Genomic DNA, 22,054 nt, shown 5'->3' with positions numbered 1-22,054 from the left:
TATTCTTGGTCGATTCATGTTTCACTTCCTTGGAAGACATGAATCTCTTGAACTTTCTGAAGAGCTTGGCCATCTATTCTTCTTCTTCTTCATTGTCTTCTTCATCCACTTATTCATTTGAATTTTCATAGCTCTCATTATTGGATTTGAAGGCAATGCCTACCTCTTTCTTCTTTTCTTCCTTCTTCTTGTCATTCTTTTATTCATTATCTTCCTCTTCCTTCACCATCAACTCATGAGTGAGAAGAGAACCAATAAGCTCGTCGAGAGTGAGAGACTTTAGGTTTTTAGCTTCGATAATCGTTGTTTTATTTACTTGCCAAGACTTTAGAAGAGAGTACATCATCTTCCTCATAAGCTTCTCATTAGGGATTACTTCTCCAAATCCCTTGAGACCGTTGACAATCATGGAAAATCTATCCGTCATAGCTTTTATGTCTTCATCCAGTTTTATCTTGAAATTCTCGTAGCTATATCTTGGTTTCTCTCACTTCATCGATTCCTTCATGAGTGACTTGGAGCTTTTCCCATATCTCCTTGGCATTGGAACAGAGGAGACTGTTTCATATGGGCCTAATGCACAAAAGAGAATGTGCATAGCCTTAGCTGGAACTTTTTCTTTTCTCTATCACTCCAATCGTCCATCTCACCAGGTGAAGTGGAGTAACCCTTCATGATTGAGTTCCAAGCTCCTAGATCGTTGGCTTGAATGAAGAGCATCATCCTATTATTCTAATAGACATAATTTGCTCCATTGAAGTAAGGTGACTTCTTGACCAATTGTGAATCTTCAATGTAATAGGCACCAGATGTTGAAGTCATTTCTTTGTTGGATGTGAACTCTTCTAACGAGTCAAGCTCTGATACCAATTGTTAGGATTTGTGGAAGCTCGAATGGATAACCGAAAAGTTGCAAGAGAGTGAATTGACAATAATTTGATTAGGGAGTAAAGAGAGAAAAAGATAGCGAAATATGGTACAAGGATTTATAGTGGTTCGACTTATCAACCAAGTCTACTTCCACTACCTAAGCTCCTCACTTAGGATTTTCTAACAAATTCAGTAATTTGTTCTTTCTTTTTAAAGGATCAAGAGATAACCTTTACACTCCCTAATTTTTCACTTGGCTAAACTAGAACCAAACCCTTTTTACAAAAGGAAAGATAGTGTAAACAAGAAAACCCTTACAAGGTAGGTGTTTATAAATTGAAGCTCACTAAAACACAATATTTACAAGAGAATAAAAAAATAAAAATGTATTCTTCTCTTGTGTTTGATTCCTAGGATTAGTGTTCTAACCCTTCTTCAAGTGTCTTGAACTTGTATTTATATGTTGGAATGTTGTTATGGATGTTTCTAGCCGTTAGAAGCGTTTTGGAGCCTTTGGGAATCAATTTTTGTGCAAAATAAAACTGTCCAGTACGGAAGGTATATGTACTCCTAAAGAGAGTATTGGTACTACCTTTGCTATTTTTAAATCAACTAGCCATTGGGACCTGATGGTATTGATACTATGCCTATGGTATCGATACAACTATACAAAGTAGTATCGGTACCCCTTTGGGCATCGGTACCATTTTTGCATTCTAGAATTTGAGCAATGCTGGAAGTATCTATACTACATAGTGAGTATTGATACTTCCCTTACCTTTGGTATCGGTATCATATGAACAATATCGATACCGTTCATGAGATATCAATATTGTAAGAACGATATCGGTATTGTTTGTCCAAAAAATCATTTTGTGCTCAAATCCATTTGTTAAAGGACTTTGAATTATTTTTTAAAGCTTTGAAAACTTTGAATAAATTCAATTCAAGTCCAAAAATATTTTGTCTTTGAATTGTTATATCAAAATATAGTTCAACAAAGTTGAAACCGTCATTTTCTCTTTTTTAAAGGTTGGTCATTCATATCAAATATTTTGTTTCCTTTGTATTTTTTTCCTCTTTTAATATGCGTAATACAAAAATTACATGTAAGAAAAAGATCAGAGCCAAAAACTCCAATCTTTTGAAGGGTAAAAAAGAAAAAAGAAAAAAAATACCATTCAAGTTAAAAGAATAATAAAAAATAAAAAAGGGGAAACTTTACAATTACTGGGGCTGGCAGAGCAGATTTTGTGATAAATTTCTCTCACTTTGAAGGATAATATATTGGCAGATTACTATGAGCTTACCAGCTGGTTCATGGCCATGGAAATAATGTTTTCGTTGCCATCGTTGCCTGCTTATTTCTCCCCAAAGCTTGTTTTGTTTGTATGAGATGAGACCTAACACTGTACTCTTCTGACTGTTCAATTACACCACCAAAAACCTTGTCAAATGTGTGTGTAATATATATATATATATATGAAATAAGACAAAGCAACTATATGCATTAGAAAATAGAAACAAAAGTTTGCAATTTGCAGAGATCTATTCTATAACAGTTGGTACATGCCTAGGTTGAGCCGACATTAGCCAGCCGGTTTGATAGTGATGGCATACAAGGGATGGATTGGCCATATTTACAATGATTGAGTCGGTTTCGAGCTATTGTTGCTTTGACTCTTCATTTCTATTTTAATAAATAATCAAAGCATATCTAAACATGATATGAGGATATGCTCTAAGAAAAGCTTAGAAATAATCAAAGCAACAATGTCACATGTATCCACACTTGCACTCGAGTCAAGATATAGCTTTAAATCCTATTCTCATGCTTAGTCAGAGTTTTCATTACATACACAAATATTTACCAGTCATTGCAGAAGAATCTTAGAGGAGTTGGTCAAGTCAAGATATAGTCATATTTGATCCAAGAACTTGAACTTAAGCAAGCATTATATGTGTCCTTACCTGCATAGCCGCTGTTGAAGCCATGAGAGCTTCACATTGATCAAGCATGCTTTTCTCTAGTGCAGCTATTGCAGCAAGCTCAGAAACCAAATTCTTTATTCCTTCCACCTAAAGCATGTATAATATTGAAATACATGTTAAGCTTCCTGAATGAAATAAAGATATATCAGCAAAAAAACTGCAAGCTAATATCAGAATCAACCATCTGTCACACATTGGAGCATCATGGGACAAAATCCAAGTGGTCGATGTGGATTTAGATTCATTAGCAAAGATGTATGCTCTCACCATAGAATTAGACAAAAAAAGGGGTCTGGGGAAGAAGAAAATTCCTTTAAAATTTACATATAACATCAAAGCTGAAATTTCGAGAAGCACTTGTCTCGACACCTAAGAGTAAAATAAACAGAGATGAAACTTCTACTTGAACCAAAATTACAATTTACTTGGAAGATATACTGATATTTGACATCTTAAATTTAAATTCAGATAACTAGAGTGGTAAGTAAAGACAACAACATTGAATTTTGTTCTTTCTGCGTATAAGGTCAGGCCTTTATGTTCAGAAACAAGTTGAATAACTGGCGTTGGAAGGAAAGACACCTTTGAGAGTAAATAAGAAATGGATGATCCCATAGCCTGCATCACGTCAACACCAGAGGAAATAGCATCTTTCAATGATTCAATGTCTGCCTGATGAGTACAAAATCCAGAAATGATGTCAATATTTATCTTTTCTGATATAAATTCAAAGTATTTTAGTATTGAACTGACCCTTGCCCCTCCAGTTACGGGAAGACGCAGAGTGCTTGCCTCCAGATCTTCTACTGCTCCAGCTAAAGAACTTGCATGATCTTTTTCAAGTAATGCCCAATTGTTAAGATATCCCATCTGCATGAATCATATACATATGCTTTAGATAAGAAAGAATCTATACTAATATGCCGACCATAAAAAAATATTCTTGTAATGAGAGAGAATATTTAGCTTTTCCAATTTTTAGGTAAGAAGTTTCCACGATGATTAAAGATAACACCTTAAATCAAACTTTTGAAAATATAACCTGTTGGGCATAAGCAATTTTTCGGAATGTGAGACATGAAATATATCCTCATGTAGATAATAAATTTGTTTCTCTCCAATCTATTCAATATTGATCAACATAAAAAGTATAATCCAAAAATTGCAACTGTGGTGTACTTTTAAAAGACCAACATAATAGTTATCAAGTGAAGGTCACTTCGGAAAAGAGGTATCATGGGCCGGACCAGACCACGTTGGCAAGGAAAATCCTTGCCAAATATACTGATGCAATTTACACCCGGTCTTCTTATGCACCCTTTCATGTTTATGCAACAAGGAGTCAGTTATGATATTTTATCACATTTAATGGAAACCTGTTCTACCAAGCCTCCATCCAATCATTATAGGTCTTAATTTTAAAGGTTGCCTTATCCACCAAAATATATTTGAATCTAAAAAGGTTCCCAAAACCAACATGGAAAAGTTCAAACTTGAAATATTTTTAAGTGTTGATATCAGGAGTAAATTACTAGTGCCTGTATATAGCACCAAAATATGGACTTTATCCACAGAAAACCTTCTAAATCATCAAATGCAGAATTTGGGGAAAAACACACGCTGTAGAGCCTCCTGTGGGTTTTTCCAAGTATCAATGAGATTTGACTTTCTTTGTCCCATTAGAAGGCTACCACAGCTAGAAGTTTAGCATTTAAAATTCCACAAGACCTCTATAGTTCATTATAACCAAAACCACTGCCAAATTTAAGAAGCTTGGAGGCCCATAACAATGCAATATATTATTTCCTATAACCATTTAACTATAAAATAAGCCTTTTATTCATCTAAATGATACTTCAAAATGGCATGCCGACATTCTATTGCTATAAAATTTAGACCTATAGAATGAACCAATACATAGCGTAGTGACTTCCATCATTCCTCTTAAAGGCGGACTCAAGTTTGAATCCTCATTTCCCTAAAACATAAAAATTTAGACCTGAAGGTGTAAGAAGATAAGTAAGCGCCAACTACCTCCCTGTATCTTCACCGGGAGTAGCACAATTGAAAATGCACATAAATTATTAATATAATCTTAAACTTAAATATAGAAGCACTTCTAACATTGAACCTGTATGAGGGGAATAAAAATTTTCTATGAAAGGAGAAATAGAGGCAACTGTTACTTGATCATGCAAAACCGAGTTCAACTTGAGCTCTAACTTCAATTGCTGGAGATTGATCTTTTTCTTGATCATGGCATCCCGCAGACCCAAAGTAGAATTCCAGACATTGTACAAAGTTTCCTGCAACAACAGATCAAATTTCATTGATAAAAACATAATATAGAAGAGGCAATCCACTATCTATGCCATTTCTAAAGCTCATGTGCATATATGGAGTTAAAACATTCATCACTGTAGGAGACCAATCATAATGAAAAGTGATTCAAAGAATCTAACAATCACTTTTTCTTTTAAATTATTGCATAAATGCATCACGAAAGTATAGTTTTCCTATTCTAACCATCACAGGCCTCCCTTATCAAAACATAGACCAATGCTAGTTGATGCAATGTTGATCATTTTGAGAAGAAATCTACCTCCACGGTAATTTTCTGAATATACAGTACAGCTTCAGCCCTGGCATTAGCAAATCGCCACTGCAAGTTACGATTGTAAAGAAGCCGAAGTTGATGAGCATCATCTATGTAGCTTGCACCTTTTCTTCCCTTCTTAAAGTCTGCAATAAAACTAAGAACTGAAGTTGAGCTGTGGGATTGACTAGAAAAGGTGGATGTCCTTGTACGAGATGGACTGACTCCCCTTGGATTTGCACTGAATCCTCTTGAAGGTGGAGTGGAAGTTCTTGCCCGAGAAGGACTGGCACTCCTAGAAACAGAAGTTCTATTTGGTGTCTGAGGTCGTGATCCAGGAGCAGACAAAGACAGAGATTTGTGTGCATAAGTTGTCAGTGTCATTTTGTCCAAAGAACTTGACGAAAGGATCCTTGCAGGTCCAGATACCCGCACAGACTTATCATCAATTGGAATTGCCTCAGGCCCTATCTGACCGATTCGATCGAGTGATAAAAAATTGGCAGCGTCATTAGCAGATTTCTTTAGAGGTATACTCAAACTATCGGAAATTGCCATTCTCTTCAGTGAAGATAACCCGATTCCTGGAACTGGTGCAGATAAACTTTTAACAATTTTAATATCACCCAGATCTACACTTCTATTCAATGAATTGGAAGACAGTTTCTCATGACTTCCACTAGGCCACCGATGCTGATCTATTATTCGGCCAAGTAAACCTTCAACTGGTTTAGCATTTTCAGATTGATCAGGCGCATTCTTCCCTTTAAGAGGACTTGTCTTTCTCGCTAGAGTAGGCTTACGCGATAAAGCAGATTTTTCAGACTGTTGTCTATGAACCACATTTGGAGAAGGTCTCAAAGTACGATCCAATGAGACATTACTAGCCGGTTTTTCTTTTTGCTTTTTGCTAACAGGAACTGAAATTGTATCAGACTGAAATGAAACACTAAGACTCCTCATGGTAGATGGCCATAAACTTTCAGGTGTGCGGCCATTTGATAGCCTTCTAGATGATATCTGCACACAAACTGATGATTCTTGAACCGGCGTGGATGGACTTCGAGGTGAAGATGGCGTGGAGGGGCGTTTCCCCTCAGCCGAAACAGCTCTATTTTGCACCAACTGGGAAGGAATAGAGGTTGTTCTAGTAATTGGAGATGGACAACGCCTCGAACTAACTTCCCTGGCTCCAGGTTGTCGAGTTGTGAGTGATGCATTGTTTTTTTCAGCAGAAACAAGGGGTGACCTCGCCGTAGCAACAGCAGCAAGCTTCTGCAATCGTCGCTTTGGTTCACATATATCCATCCAAACATTCCAAACTAGACCACATTGATGGGATTTTCCATAAATGAAACTAAACTACATTTAACAGTCTAACCATTACATGAACCCCACATATAACCGGAATAACGCCAGCCGGTCAAAAAGAAGATACTTTCCCCTGCAATAAATCTGCCACAAATGCATAAACCAAAAGTTAGATGCTTACAGAATGGCAGAAAGTAAAGGTATGATTATCAATACCATAGGAGAAAAAAGAAACATCTTTATAGATGTCCAGATCTGATTGATGAAGGATTAGAGAGTTACAAGAAATTAACCGAAATGGGCATAGCTTATTAATCAAGAAAGACCAAATCCAAGCAGATCAAACTAAAATTGCAAAAGCTTTTGGTTAAATCAAACTAAAATTGCAAAAGCAATACACTAAGAGGTCCCCTATGTGAAGATTTGAGAAAACTATACTGCCAAAATCTCCACCGGTTTTTGTTTCCTGGTGGTAAGGGTGTAGGACAAAAAGACAGCAAGAAGAAAGGCGGGTAGGAGAGAGAGTGAAAGAAGACACACACCTATTTATATACATACATGTATGTATGTATGTATAAGTTCTTCAAATACATAAAAAGGAAAAAAAAATCTTTTTCAAAATGTTTATGTCAAAACTATACTTGTACCTTCTAGCTGTAATGGTCCAAATTTTGTAATGGTAATACGTCAACTTAGTCACGGGAATGCATGGTCAGTTGGGCTGGAAAAACCAAAATCACAATGAAATTCACTGATTTTCATTCACAGAAATAAATAAACAGCCAGCCAACCGTGGCCTCTTCCCTTCCTTCTCACCTGCTTTCCATGAATAGGAATTCAACGGAAATGATAACAACAAACAATTGCATCAATTTTCATTTTGAAAAAGTCTCATCTTTCCTATCTTCCCATAAAAATACATAAATTGACCATATGGGTTTTTAACCCGGGATCACACGTGCGAATCATTTGTCTACTAAATGACAGTAAAATTAACATAAAAACCAAAAACTAAAAATGCAGTTAAACAAATGATATAATCATGTAAGATTGTCTGTTTGTATCCGAATCGGTTTGAGAAAATGAATAATTGGGATGAGAAGAGATCAAGGTTGAAGTTTTTGTAGTGCTAATGTTGGTGAAGATATGGGAAAAGAGATGGAGCACCACGTGCAAGGAAGACCAGTGTCCATCCCCATGAATTCACAGTGAAAACTTTAAATAGTAGTTTAAATCTTTTATATAAATTTTAAAATCGTGAATATACAGATAAAAACATAGACGTACTTGATTCCCTATAATTAATATCGTTTTTTACTTTTATTTCTAAATTATTTTATGTTGCCGTCTGTATAATTTTTTGTTTTGTATCTCCAGATTGAGGAACGGAAATTGATGGAAATCACAGGAAAAATAAAGGTTTAAAATTAAAATTACAATAATTTCACTGCGATTTAATTTTTTCAATGAAAAAAAAAATCCAAAACTATATAGGGTCTGACTTTGACAGAGTTATGTCTCCAAAATTGAAGACAGAAATACCGTGAAAAAAAACTGTTTTATGCATATCTCTCAGTTACAAAGTTGCAGAAATTATTCGTTTAAAACAAACTACTAAAAATAACAATAAAAAAGAGAATAAATTAAAACTAATTTTATTTGTTTACTTTTATTATATTCTAATCCGAGTGATCTACAAAGCAAGAAACAAATCAAAACAGAAAGCTGTAGATTACTAACGACACAAATCTCACCTTGTTTTTTATCGATCTCAAAAATATCTTCCAAAACGATTCAATCAAAGAAAAATCAACCTCGAGAAATTCGAGAATTCGTCGAAATATCAGTTAGAAAGGAATCGAAAGATTGACCGCCGGAGAGAAGAGGTCAGGTAACCGGAGGATGATTGGAGAACGAATATTCCGGCGGGAGATGGAAAAGCCTATTGACTTGATCAGTTTCTTGCGAGAGGAAAGAGAGATTTAACAAGGAAAAAAAAAGCAGAAAACAGACAGCGATGAATTCGAGGAATTAAAAGAAAATAAAAAAAAGGTTTTGAAAAAAAAATGGGAAAGGGGAACTGTATTTCAGTTGAATGAGAAGACGGAGAAAGGAAGTTGTTTTCGCGCCACCTACTTTATTGGGCTTTTTTCGAGATTGAGAAGTGGGATTTTTCTTTTGCTAGCTTAGCATTTTTTTTAGAATTTCTTTTATTTATTGTTAGTTTGTATTTTAGTAATATATTTGGTTGAAATACAAAAATAACAGGTCAGTTATTAAATAGACGTATTAAATATTTACTGAACATATGCATTTGAGTAAATGGATATTTTTGGTAATATTATGAATTTTCTTAACATGGTATAAATTTGAAGGGTTAAAAAGATTCTTATCTCAATCACATAAGTTCCTATTTTATAAATATATTAAAATAATTTTATGGTTTTTTTGTACTTATATATTATAATAACGATATATGTAAAAGTTTATGTTAAAAGTATGGATTTCTAAAATTTTAGAAGGGACACGAATTATTAAGTCATAAGATAGAAAAATAGATTATCAATAAAAAATATAAAAAATCTAAAATATATGATAATTTGAAATTTTCAGGGCACTACCTCCATCCACTCCATCAGTCCATTCCTAATGGGAATTATTTTCTTTTATCAATTTTAAGAAAATATATGTGAGTTAGAATCCACTTAAATTAAATGTAATATTTTAGTTTTATATCTTTCTATGACCATTGGTTGAATAAAAATAAATGATTAAGATTATCTCATTTTTTATAAATATATTTTGATTTCATACCGTTAATCTTAATCGTTTATTTCCACTCATTCAAAAACTTAAAAAAAATATAAAACTGAGCAAATTTACTTAGTGTGAGCAAATCATGCCCCCTCTCTCTTTTATATATATATATATATATATATATATATATATATATATATATATATATATATATAAATTCGCTTATACAATATAAAAAATATTTTAATTTATCAGTCTCAATCTTCTATTTTCACTCATTCATCAATTTTAAATCAATACAAGTGTAGTAGTAAAATTTAGTAGAGAATATAGTACACAGTACATTACTAATTGGTAAAAATATTATTCTATTGTAGACTATATCGAAATCTATCTTACAGAAATAAATGTCATGCCATGTCCAGCTGACATAGTGAAATTACGAATTTCAACTTGGTTTAATGGAAAATTATTTCAGAGAAAAGTGTCATTAGATTTGCATTAATAAAAAGTGTATGTTTCTTTTATAGAAGCCATTAATTTCATTAAAAAATGAAAAAAATTAAAATATAATAGAGATTTACAATCATAATGAAAAAATTAAGCATATAATTAGAACATTTTTCTAAAATTGTTAACACAAAATTAGCAACTTAAACTCAAACAATGATAGATATAAACATATTTGATCACATCGGCAAACAAATTGCACAAGGAGATCAAGCTATTGAAAGGACATCGACAAAACCGCAAATCACAGTCGAGCGACATGAAAAAATATCCATGAACGCAAACAAGTATCTAAATCCAATCCGAGAGTCCAAAGTAAGGAAGATCGACATGATAACATATAAACATCATCTTTATTAGCCGTGACTATTTCTCGAATCAACTCTTAAAAAATAAACGAAAAAATGATCAAACGACTGGAAATGTTCCAAAAGATAGCGAAAAACGTGTTATAAAGGCAGATGTATTGAAAATTTAAAATAAGAGGATAATAAAAAAAATATCGACGATCGATCACCAACATAAAAATTAGTATCACCGTCAATCAATAAAAGTGAAAACAAGAAGTGTTTGAGTTTTTAGAGATAATTTACCGAAAACATTTGCATATAGAAAAGAGTTTGATATAAATTTCCAAAATATAGAGGATTTACCCACCGATCAAGATCACTATCAACAAAATTTGAAATCATTGCTAATTAAAAACATTACTTAAGTGAGCAGCTAATAGCGTTGAAATTGCATTAATATCTCCCACCTATATTTTGTTTCCACCTTAACCAAAACCATCTCTAAATTTATCGAACTTTGTTGTTCTTATAGGTATATTTTAAATCTTGAAAAACGATTTTAAAACACATTAGATTTGGACTTTCAAACAAATATATCAACTAATCCACCGGGATTAAATTGAGTATTAGTTTGTAATTTCGTTTGTTTGGTGTAGTAGTTGTAGCTAGGAGGATGTGGCTTACGGTTCAAAGGGATTGCAAATTTCGTGAGGATTTTTGTCAAAGGGATGATCCATCCACTCACTTAATGTGTCCTTTTGATCCCATTTTGTCAGGGGGATGTTGAGTCTTACTCATTGGTTACATTATTTTTCTTTTTTTTTTCTCTTTTTTTTCTTTTAATGCTTAGGAATAGAGATCAATATAGAAATTTATGTTAGGAGATCGATTTATAATATTTTAAAGAAAAATGAACTAATAAAATTTAAAAATAAAAATAAATTATCAATAAAAATATTTAGAATATATGAGAATTTTAACCTTTGAATTTGATCCATCTGTAGATGCTCATTTTGTCCGGGACGTCTTATGTGTATCCTTATGATTAATTTCTGGTTATTACTAAGTTCGTAGGACACGTTAGTTAGGGTTATCATTAATGATATGTTGGATTTCATAGTGGTTACGTGTTCTATATTAGTGATGCATACGAGTATATACATTGGGTACTTATAAATATTATAGTATTTATATATATAAATAAGTAAGTAACTAAATACTGATTAATGTTTTATTTTGGTCTTTTACAAATTCTAATTAAACTAAGATTACAACAGGCTGGACCAAACGAGCCCAGTTCCCAACAACCCAGTTCTTCAGCCCAACTGAAGAAACCCTAACCCATTAGGGTTTCCTTGTCACCAGCCTCTAGCGCCGCAGCAGGAAGGCCGTTGGATCTGGCTCCACGATCCAACGGTTCCCAGCCCTCTGTGATTCCCGAGCCGACTGCAGACTCACGTGAAGCCACCACCGCATTTCCAGATCACGCACGACCAACCGAGCAATGGCTCAGCTACCCACAGCTGCCGCCCGTGATCTGCTCTCGCCAGTGCCCTGCAAACACACGAAACAAGAAGCAGAACAGAAGGCACAAAAAATAGAAAGAAAAAATCAACTAGAAATAGCAGTGAAACCGAAACCAGAAGGGGATTTTGGTTCTGGGAGTTATCAGTCATCATCCAAGCAAAAAAAAAACGCTCAACCCATCAGCTATCATCGAAGGAAAAAAGCACAAAACCAAAAAAACACAATCACCAAACCAGTGATCATCGAGGGAACCAGTCATCACGAAGCAGAGAACCACCATCAAAAGGACACGAAACAGAAGAAATCCATAACCAGAGTCCAAAAACCCATTAGCATATCAGTCAACAAAAAACGAAGCAAACAAAAAAAAACCCTTCACCTTCCTTAGTCGAAGAGCAGAACGTCGCCACCGCCCAAGCCCGAGCCACGTTGGGTCATCAAGGGTAAGATTCGCGTGACTCTTGGTTCCTGTTTCGAGTGGTGGGTATGTAGGGTTTTGTTTTCGTGTTTATTCGTGGGTCGTAGGTCTCTAAAAGGCTAGATCTAGTTGGGGTTTCTGAGTCAGGACATGGGGGTTCTCATCGGAGTGTTTAAGTGGTGGAGGCCTGGGTTTTGAGTAAACAGACGAGTGAGAAAGGGGGAACCCACGGTGGTCGTGTGGTGTGGCAGTGAGGTTAGGGTTGTTTTTAGCCCTTTTGGTTTTGGGTTTGGTCGGCAAAGGGTCAGGTGACGTCTAGGCTCCTCATCGGAGCCCTTAGGCGGCGGAGGCCACGGCGGTTGGGGGCTTCGGTGAGGGTTGAAGAAGAAGAGGAAAGAGGTTGAGAGAAAATGGTTGGTGGGGGTGAGGTTTCAGCTGTTTAGAGATAGGATGAGAATGAGGATTAGGGTTAAAACTTACCCTTTGTTTCTATATCCAAAACGCCAAAACGGCGTCGTTTGTGTAGTTCCAAAACGGCAGCGCATTGAGTCTGGGAGTGATACGCCGCGTTTTAGGATAGTTGGGTTAATCTGGTACGAGATCCTTCAGTTTTGAAACTGTTTTGTTTTGGTCCTTGAATGTAATCTGTTATTAGTAACTTGGTCTTCTTATTTTCCGAGCATTCTGTTTTAGTCCTAAATTTATGTGTTTGTATTTTGGTCTGTGTATTGTAAACATGTTATGTTTTAGTCCTCAGCCTATGTTATTTTCCCTTTTATTTGTTTTCACATTTAGCTTGTAATTTCTGTTATTTGGTAATTTAATCCTAGTTGTTTTGATTAATTTACTGATCAGTTTGTATTTTGGTTGCCTAGCTTTAGTGTTTGTCATTTAGTCTATATGGTAGCATTAAATTTAGAATTGGGTTTTTAGCGGTAGATTTAATTTTTGTCCATAAGTAATGACATTCATATTACTATTTTATGTATGGTATGTACATTTTTATGTATGTATGTTATGCAATTTTTATTTTATTTTCAACCTTAAGTAAATGAGATAAATATTATATTTGCAGTTATTAAATGATTAGACATAAGAAAATATTTGTTGCATATTAACATAGTAGGTTTATTTGTTAATATATAATTATATGTGCATTTTTAGATTTAAATATTTATTCGAATGAGTTGTATTATTTAACTAGTTTATGTATGATATCCTCATAAGCATGACTCGACATTATTACATAATTTGATTAAGGGTAATATCCTTTTAATTTAAAATTGTTTTAAGTGGGTTGTCTTAACTGATTAGATATCCACTTTCGACGATTTTAAATTAAAAGTGTATCCCATCAGTGACACCTAAGAAATTGATTTATCACCTTAAAATTTGGGAATGGAAGAAAAAGAAATATTCGGTTATTTAAATTTATCGAGAAAAGATAGTTAGAACTTATCTAAGATCTGGTCTCGATATTTGTAAATGATCGAATATTCTTTATCTTTCTAAAGGCCTGGTAATTTTAATTTAATCTATTTTGGTGCTTTTGATTGTTGTAAAATTCATGTGTTGTTTTATTGGGGATCATAAACCAAACTAAAATCGAATTTGTAAATTTCATTGTAAAGACATTAATTAATCGACGAGGTACCGATTTAGGGCGTTGTGGGGGTGCTAATCCTTCCCCACGCGTAACCGACTCCCGAACTCATTTTCTGGTAACATAAACCTAAATTTGTTGTTTTAATTAAAATTAATTTTTATTTAAAATGACAAAACATTTTTGGGTGTCCAATCACACCCTAATCAAAGATTGGTGGCGACTCTTCGAACCTGTGTTTTTATCGTGAATGAATTCCCAAATTTTCGGAACGAGAGGTTTTCTAAAATCACATTGTTTTTAATTAAAAATCAACCATAAATAGAATAATTAAAAATGACGTGGCTTTTCAAAATCTCGCTCCCCCCACTCGTTTAAAAATCGTTTCGACAGCTTGGCGACTCTGCTGGGGATTTTTTTTAGAGAGTCAGGCCTATAGTCGATTAATTAATTGTCTTTGCAAACGAAAGTTATAAGTTCGCTTTGATTTGGTTCTTGATCCCTTATTTGTTTGAATTGTTTTGTGTGCATCTTAATTTGTAATTTGGGTTAATGAGTAAATAGTTGTACTAATGTGTGATCTACATGTTTTTCAGTTTTCTGACTTTCACTTTAGTCTATTGTTTCTCTTGGATCGAGACAAAGGATTATGAGTTTCCCCACTGTTGCTGTAAACCTTTAATATTTAGAGCACTCTAACTGTGCTCTGTCCCGTTAGGTAGGGGTGAAAGCTACGCTTACGTGAGAAGAATTACTTTTCTCCGCATGGGCTTTAGCTAGTAACCTCTGGGGTACATGCCTTATGTTTACGAGTGAAACATTGAGTTTCCTCGCATGGACATAGGGAAATGTATCCTCTCGAAATTGAACTTGATCGTTTTAAGCCTATAATGGGCGAGGATCGAGGGTCTGGCAAGCCCAAGGGGGCACCAGCAAAGGACAATTCGAGGGCCCTTTTAGAAATACTGAAACTCTGCCCATCTTATGTCGAATCTCTGTCCGCAGACACAAAGGGGAAACTCATTCTAACTTTTCCCTCGAATTTATTTTTTGCAAAAAGTATGCGAACTAGAGATCATGTGGTTAGGTTTATTTTTCGAACAGGCATATGAATTAGATACCATGCGGTTAGGATTTTTCATGAATAACGAAACCTGAGAGTAGATACCATATTGGGTAGGATCTACTAAAGCATGATTGGGTAGATATCATGTTGGGTAGATATCATGTGAATAAGGTTTAAGATGTATATATTTTCTATCTCCATGTTGTTTATGTATTCTTCGACTATTCATTGTATATACTAACACAGTTTTATTTTTGTTTGTGTTTTGTGTTTTATTTATTACTGCTGCATTGCATCATCATTCATGAAGAAAGGTGTTGATTCACAAGGTGGTCATAAAAGTAGAAGGCGATCATAAAATGGACAAGAGCTTTCATAACAAGGAAGTGGATAACGCAGAAGTGAGGTCGTGGTCCGAGGAAAATCAGAGGAAGAAAGGTGACAGTTTGACTGAAGATTACATATCAGTACTACCAGAGGTTGCTCCGGTCAGTCTAAAGCAAAACGATTTGCAAGAGTTACGCGAAATTTGGGAAAGTTGGAATTCTGGTGTGAAATACTCTTTCTGGCAAAAGTATGGTGACATCGCCCTTCTGTTGTACGGGAAAGTAAATGAACCCCTAATCAAAGCTCTCGTCCAGTTTTGGAATCCCGCATATAGCTGCTTCACTTTCAACAAGGAAGACATGACTCCCACGTTAGAAGAATACACCTCCTTGTTTCATTTTGAGACGATACACTTGGACCCAATCTACTCAAAAGCCACAAGGACACAATCCTTTAAGAGCAAGCTCGCAAGGATTACTGGGATGGGAGAGAAGTGGGTTGCTGATCGAATCCAAAAGAAGGGAGAGTCCGATTGCTTCCCTTGGTCATGCCTCAAGGAGCTCATTGTCAAGCATAGCGATATCGAGAAGAGCATGGAGATGTTCGCCTTGGGAATTTATGGTTTGATGATTTTCCCGAAAGTTCTTTATCACGTGGAAGCCGCAGTGGTCGATTTATTCGAGCGTTTGGAAAGGAAGGTAAACCCTGTTCCTACAGTTTTGGCTGAAACATTCAGAGCACTTAGCAGTTGCAGAAGAGCTGAGAGTAGCCGCTTCACCGGGTGTGTCCAGTTGCTTATGTTTGGATACGCAGTCACTTCTGGAAATTGACCGAGAGTATAGTCGACGGTTTTCTACGGCCTATTCACCCTTAAAAGATTTCCTCACTAAAGAGTGGCCAGAGCATCTCACCAGGAAGGATTGGGTCTCACTCTTCAGAAATTTACAGGAGCATGATATAGTGTGGCGTGTCCCCTGGTTAGCTTTTGTGGATGTGTTGTACAAATGCGGGGATTCCGATTGGGTAACCCTATTAGGGTTATGGGGTGGAGTAGGTTATGTGCCACTGATGGTACTGAGGCAATTTGGGGCACGCCAATTCATCCCAGCTACATCCGGTCTGAAGGCATCTGAATTTGTGTACTGTGGAGATCACTACAAGAAGACTGCTCGTGCAATGTCAGAGGCGTGGAAGTCAACCTTTAGAATTGATTTCATAGCAGCTGAGGTCATGCTGACACCAGATTACGTGGCATGGAGGGCGGTGCGAAAGAATGATATCCTTCTGTTGGCGGATCGTGACCAAACAATTCCTTTGGAAGCACAGTTTAAATACGTACCGTCTAAGTTGGAGATACTAAAGAGTGAATTCGAAGCGCAAATCGCCAGGAAGGAAGCAGAGTGTGAGGCCCTTAGACAAAAGAATTTCATGTTGGACATCGATAGGGGGTTCTATAATACACAGTTTGAGCTTATGCGTAAGAGAAAGGATGAAGTGGAGGCCAATCTCACTAGTTTATAGAGCGATTACCAAAAGATGAGTCGAGCACGGGCAATTGCTGGCCTCGGGAAAACTGTAGAGCAGTGGCGGTTAGAGCTCCGGGCTGAGAGGGATCGTCGAGTTAGAGACGTCAGAGCCGAGAGAGAGCACCGAGTCAGAGAAGTAGAGACAGAGAAGAAGAAAAGAAATCAAGAACTTGAGTCCGAGAGAAGGTCCTGGGTTAGGGCACTGAAGAGCGAAAGGACAGAGGCTAAAGAGTTAAGACAAAGGTACACCTTGAGCAAGAAGCGAGAAGAAGAATTGCATGCTAATATTGAAGAACTCAGAATGAAGGCAAATAACATGCAACTTGAACTTGAGGTTAGAAAGCAAAGAATCGACGAGCTCGAAACTGAGAAGAGGTAAAGCAAAGAAGAGCTAAAATTAGAAAGGCAACATCGGGAGAGTGTGCTCCAAGGCAAACAGGATGAAGTATTCCTCTGGATACAGAGGTGCGGAGCAAAGAACGAACGGATAGAGGTACTCAATCAAGAGATGCATGAAATGGAATCAAGGCATGAGGAAGAGTTAGCTCGAGCCAAGGCAAAGAATGAAGAGTACAGTGCCTACGTTATACAGCTTGAAAGTTCCTTATCTGCAGAAAACAGTCAGCGTTGCCCAGTGGATCAAAGGGTTAGCCTCGAGGAGAACGCTGCTTTGCAAAAGAAGATTCATGATTTAGAGGCTGCCTTACGAAACTGCCAGACACAAATCGCTGGTCTCGAGCGCACCGTCCAAGGCACCAGACTGCAACGGCAAAACTCAAACGATCACTTTAGAGACTGGAAGACAAACGTGAATCACGTGATCCGAGAGACCATGAATCAGTTAAGCGGCGTTGCGAGGCAGTTGGGAGAGATGGACCTCCAAGCAAAAGTCATCCAGAGCTATACCAATCCAGCATCAGGTGTAGGAAAGAGGGTCGATTGGCTTGCCAATCAGATAGTAGAGCTGAACATGAGAGCTAGGCCATTTCTGTAATGGACTTTTCTTGTAAAGATGATGCTTTTGTCCTAAATGAAAGTTGTTCTAAGACTGATCGCGTCTTATGAATCAATGCCTTTCTGCATGCATTTGCATTTTATTTGCAATTTAAGTTTTGTGTTGTATTTTTTATCACACTTTACATAATTTGCATTCATCCTCAAAGCATTAAAATTAACAATAAGGGATACATTACAGAATACTGGGAAATTTCAAGCATCACTATAACACAAGGAAGGCCATGGATGATAAGATTGCTCAAATAGAAAGAACTCAATTGCAGTTGCAAGATGATCTGAGAAAAATGCAAGAAGATATGCTTAAGGCTCAAGAGGATATGTTGTCTAAGTTGGCAAATATGCTGGGAGGGAGAAATCCAGAGCACGGAAAGGCCCATGAGCAAACAAGTGAAGAACCACTTTACCCTCCAGGGTTCACCCCGGTACAGTCTCCGAATATCCAAGGAACATCTGTCCATACCAAAGTACACATAAATCCTGACGGCATTGCAAGTAATCTGCAACCTGGATCTTGTTCGCATCCCGAAGAAAGCCCATATCACCAGGTCCCGGACCTCGATGAAGAAGCAAAGAAGAGCGAAAATAAGTTGTTGCAGGAGCAATATAAGCAGCTAGCAAATGAAGTACAAGCTATGAAAGAAGATACCAGCTTGTATGGTCTCGACGCTAAGGAACTGAGTTTAGTTCCTGATCTGGTCCTACCTCCCAAGTTCAAAACCCCTGACTTCGAGAAATACGACGGTACCCAATGCCCTTCTGCCCATATCACAATGTTCTGCAGGAAAATGACTGGTTACGTAGGGGACGACCAGTTGTTGATCCACTGTTTCCAGGAAAGCTTAGTAGGCTCAGTATTGCGATGGTATAATCAACTAAGGAGAGTTGATGTCAGGACATGGAAAGACCTGGCCAAATCTTTTCTTGACCAGTATAAGCATGTGAAGGACGTCAGGCCTAACAGAATTGTGCTGCAAGCAATGGAGAAGAAGCATAATGAAAGTTTCAGACAATATGCTCAGAGGTGGAGAGAGGTAGCAGTACAAGTCCACCCACCGTTGGTAGAGGAGGAAACGAACCTACTTTTTGTTAATACCTTGAAGGCTCCATTTTTCTCACATTTTGTTGGTAATCCTTCTCGAAGTTTTGTTGATATAGTTACGGCGGGAGAAATGATTGAAATGGCGATTAAAAGCGGGAAGCTTGAGGGAGGAGATTCCAGCAAGAAACAGCCGATGAGGAAGAAGGAAAACGAAGTCAACAAAATAAGGCAGTATGATTCCCATAATATCACAGTGTCCCGACCACAGGGAACGGTAGCATCACCCCAAATTGACAATAGGCAAGGGGCAAGAGATCCAAGGAGAGAGAGGCCTCAATTTGATCCGATTCCTATGACTTATAAGGAGTTATTCCACGAATTATATGATCGACATGTAGTCTCACCTTATCATGTGGACCCTATACAACCCCCGTATCCCAAGTGGTATGATGCTAGTGCTAAGTGCGAATACCATGCAGGGGTTTCCGGACATTCTATTGAAAATTGTCCCGCTTTCAAAAAGGTCATCCAAGCTCTGAGAAGAAGAAACGTCATCAATTTTGGTGACAGTGAACAGCCAAACATAGCCCAGAATCCATTGCCAAACCATGCAGGAGCCGGGATTAATGCAGTCGCTGAAGAGAAAGGAAGAACGACTGTAAAAAATGTTAGGGAGGTGATGTCACCCATGTCTTGGGTGTGGTGCCAAATGGTCAAGGTAGGACTATTAAAGACTAATCTGCCATGTGAACATTTCAACAATGAAGAGATGTGCCACTACCATAACTGCACAAAACACAGTATACAACAGTGTTCTGATTTCTTAGGGCTGGTACAAGAGATGATGGATAGTAAGGAAATCGAGTTCTTCAAAGAAGGGGCTGAGAAAGAAGAAGCGGAAGTTTACGCCTCTGAGGGATCATCCAAAGGGGTCTATAGTGCTAGTTGTCCCCTCGTCATTACTCCCAAGAATCGAGTGGCTGAGAAGGTAGCTCCAAAGGTGATTATTACACCTCCCTCTCCGTTCCCGTACAAAGACAATAAACAGGTACCCTGGAGATATACTTGTCAAATAGGAGAGGTGACAAAGCAACAGGAAGAGGTAGATGAAGTGGGACACATGACCAGGAGTGGTAGATGTTATCACAAAGAACCTGAGAAGAAGATTGCTGTCGGGAAAGGAAAAAGTATCGATGTGCAGATAAAAAGAAGATGAACCCATCGTCAATGAGCCAGTAACGGAGAATGAAGCGATGGAATATTTAAGATTTTTGAAACATAGTGAATACAGTATTGTTAAGCAACTGCACAAGCTGCCTGCCCGTATTTCTGTCCTATAACTTCTTCTGAGTTCAGAGGCTCATCGCAACGCCCTATTAAAAGTTTTAAACCAAACCTTTGTCCCGAAGGAGATACCCACAGAAAAGCTGGACCGACTAGTTGCCAACATCCAGGCCGATAATTTTTTATCTTTTTCTGAGGACGAGATCCCTTCTGGGATGATTGGCAATCATAAGGCTCTACACATCACAGTTAGGTGCAAAGGGCATGTTCTATCCAGAGTACTGATAGATAACGGTTCGGCGTTAAATGTGATGCCCTTGGTGACCCTGAAAAAACTGCCAGTGGACAGTACCTTGATGAGAAGCTGTCAAAGTGTGGTTCGAGCTTTTGATGGAACGAAGAGAGAAGTTCTAGGCAAGATTGATATCCCTTTGACTATTGGCCCGGCGATATACGAAGTGGAGTTTCTTGTGATGGACATCATGCCTACATACAACTGCTTATTGGGAAGACCCTGGATTCATCAGGCCAGTGCGGTTCCGTCAACGTTGCACCAAAGGATAAAATTTGCAATTGATGGGAGGCTTATATGCATTCATGCTGAAGAAGACATTATTGCTTTGGTTTCTACTACTGCTCCATACGTTGAAGTGGAAGAGCAAGCTGTTGAATGTTCTTTCAGATCATTGGAATATGTCAATGCCATGTTTGTGGCAGAAGGAAAGAAGATCCCGAAGCCTAGATTGTCAAACTTCACCAAAATGGGGCTTAAGCTGACTCTTGGAAGAGGAGCAAAAACTGGCAAAGGGTTTGGAATTCGGTTGCAAGGACTGGTGGGCCCAATCTACCCTGTAACTAAAAGAGACAGATTCGGTTTAGGGTATCAGCCGACTTTAAAAGAAAAACTGAGAAGCATCAAGAAGATTCAGGATTTGAGAAAGACAAGATTGACTGGTGAGAACCCGAGCTGGGAGCCCATGACATTCCCGCCATTGAGCAGCATTTTCGTATCAGGAGGATATATGTTTCAAGGGACTTTGGAAAGCAGTAAAGTGATAGTTGAGAATGCCTTGGAGGACTTGGGCATTAATGTCATAACCAATGAGGAGTTCAAAGAAATGAGAGCTACGGGCATTTACCCTGCGCCACTGGGCTTTGTGTTGAACAACTGGACTGCGGAGGAATTGCCTGTAGTTTACAAATCTTTTGCAGAGTAATACACTAGAACTCTTCCCTATTGTTCATACCCTGGGACAGTAGGTGATTTGATGTAAAGGGTTAAGTTGTGTGTTTTTACTTGCTTTCAATAAAAGATGTGTTTTGTTAATTCCCAAATGGCAAACATTTCCTTATGCATTTTTGTTTGAATATACGCATGTATTATTTCTTCTATTTATTTATATGGGAAAAGATTCTCCCATATGTATATATGTATATATATATCTTCTTTTTCGTTACCCTTTCAGGAACTCAGATATCAATAATACGAATGCTAATGACTCTGACCCGGAGATTGATTTCGAGATGCCCATATGTCAAGGGGAAATCGAAGGTTGCGATGATGATGAAGGATGTGAACCACCCTCAGAATTACTAAAGATGGTGGAACAGGAAGATGAGCAGATTCTGCCTCACGAAGAGCTTACAGAGATCTTGAACCTGGGCATAGATGAGATAGAAAGGAAGTAAAGATTGGTACCACCCTGTCTGCTGATGGAAGGCAAAGCTTGATAGAATTACTTCAAGAATTCAAGGATGTATTTGCTTGGTCCTACGAGGACATGCCAGGGCTGGATACAGAATTGGTTGTCCATAAATTACCAATAAAGCCTGATTGTAAGCCCGTACAACAGAAACTGAGAAGAATGAGACCCGAGATATTGCTCAAGATTAAAGAAGAAGTGAAGAAACAATTTGATGA

General features: G+C 37.3%; 1 protein-coding gene across 1 annotated transcript; it reads right to left on the bottom strand.

The window, feature by feature from the left end:
* Positions 1 to 2,100: 2,100 nt before the first annotated feature.
* LOC120159282 (AUGMIN subunit 8-like) lies at positions 2,101 to 7,035 on the bottom strand. Its single transcript, XM_039169915.1, has 6 exons — positions 5,465 to 7,035; positions 5,049 to 5,168; positions 3,616 to 3,732; positions 3,445 to 3,534; positions 2,842 to 2,949; positions 2,101 to 2,293 (listed from the first exon to the last, which is right to left on the bottom strand). The coding sequence occupies exons 1-6, from the start codon at positions 6,764 to 6,766 to the stop codon at positions 2,189 to 2,191; spliced, it is 1,842 nt and encodes a 613-aa protein (XP_039025846.1). The 5' UTR covers positions 6,767 to 7,035; the 3' UTR covers positions 2,101 to 2,188.
* Positions 7,036 to 22,054: the final 15,019 nt, after the last annotated feature.

The sequence above is a fragment of the Hibiscus syriacus genome, unplaced genomic scaffold (genome assembly GCF_006381635.1).
Source record: "Hibiscus syriacus cultivar Baekdansim isolate YM2019G1 unplaced genomic scaffold, ASM638163v2 tig00111356_pilon, whole genome shotgun sequence".
Lineage (NCBI taxonomy): Eukaryota > Viridiplantae > Streptophyta > Magnoliopsida > Malvales > Malvaceae > Hibiscus > Hibiscus syriacus.
The sequence above is the reverse complement of the archived record's forward strand: the minus strand, read 5'-3'. Positions and strand labels throughout refer to the sequence as shown.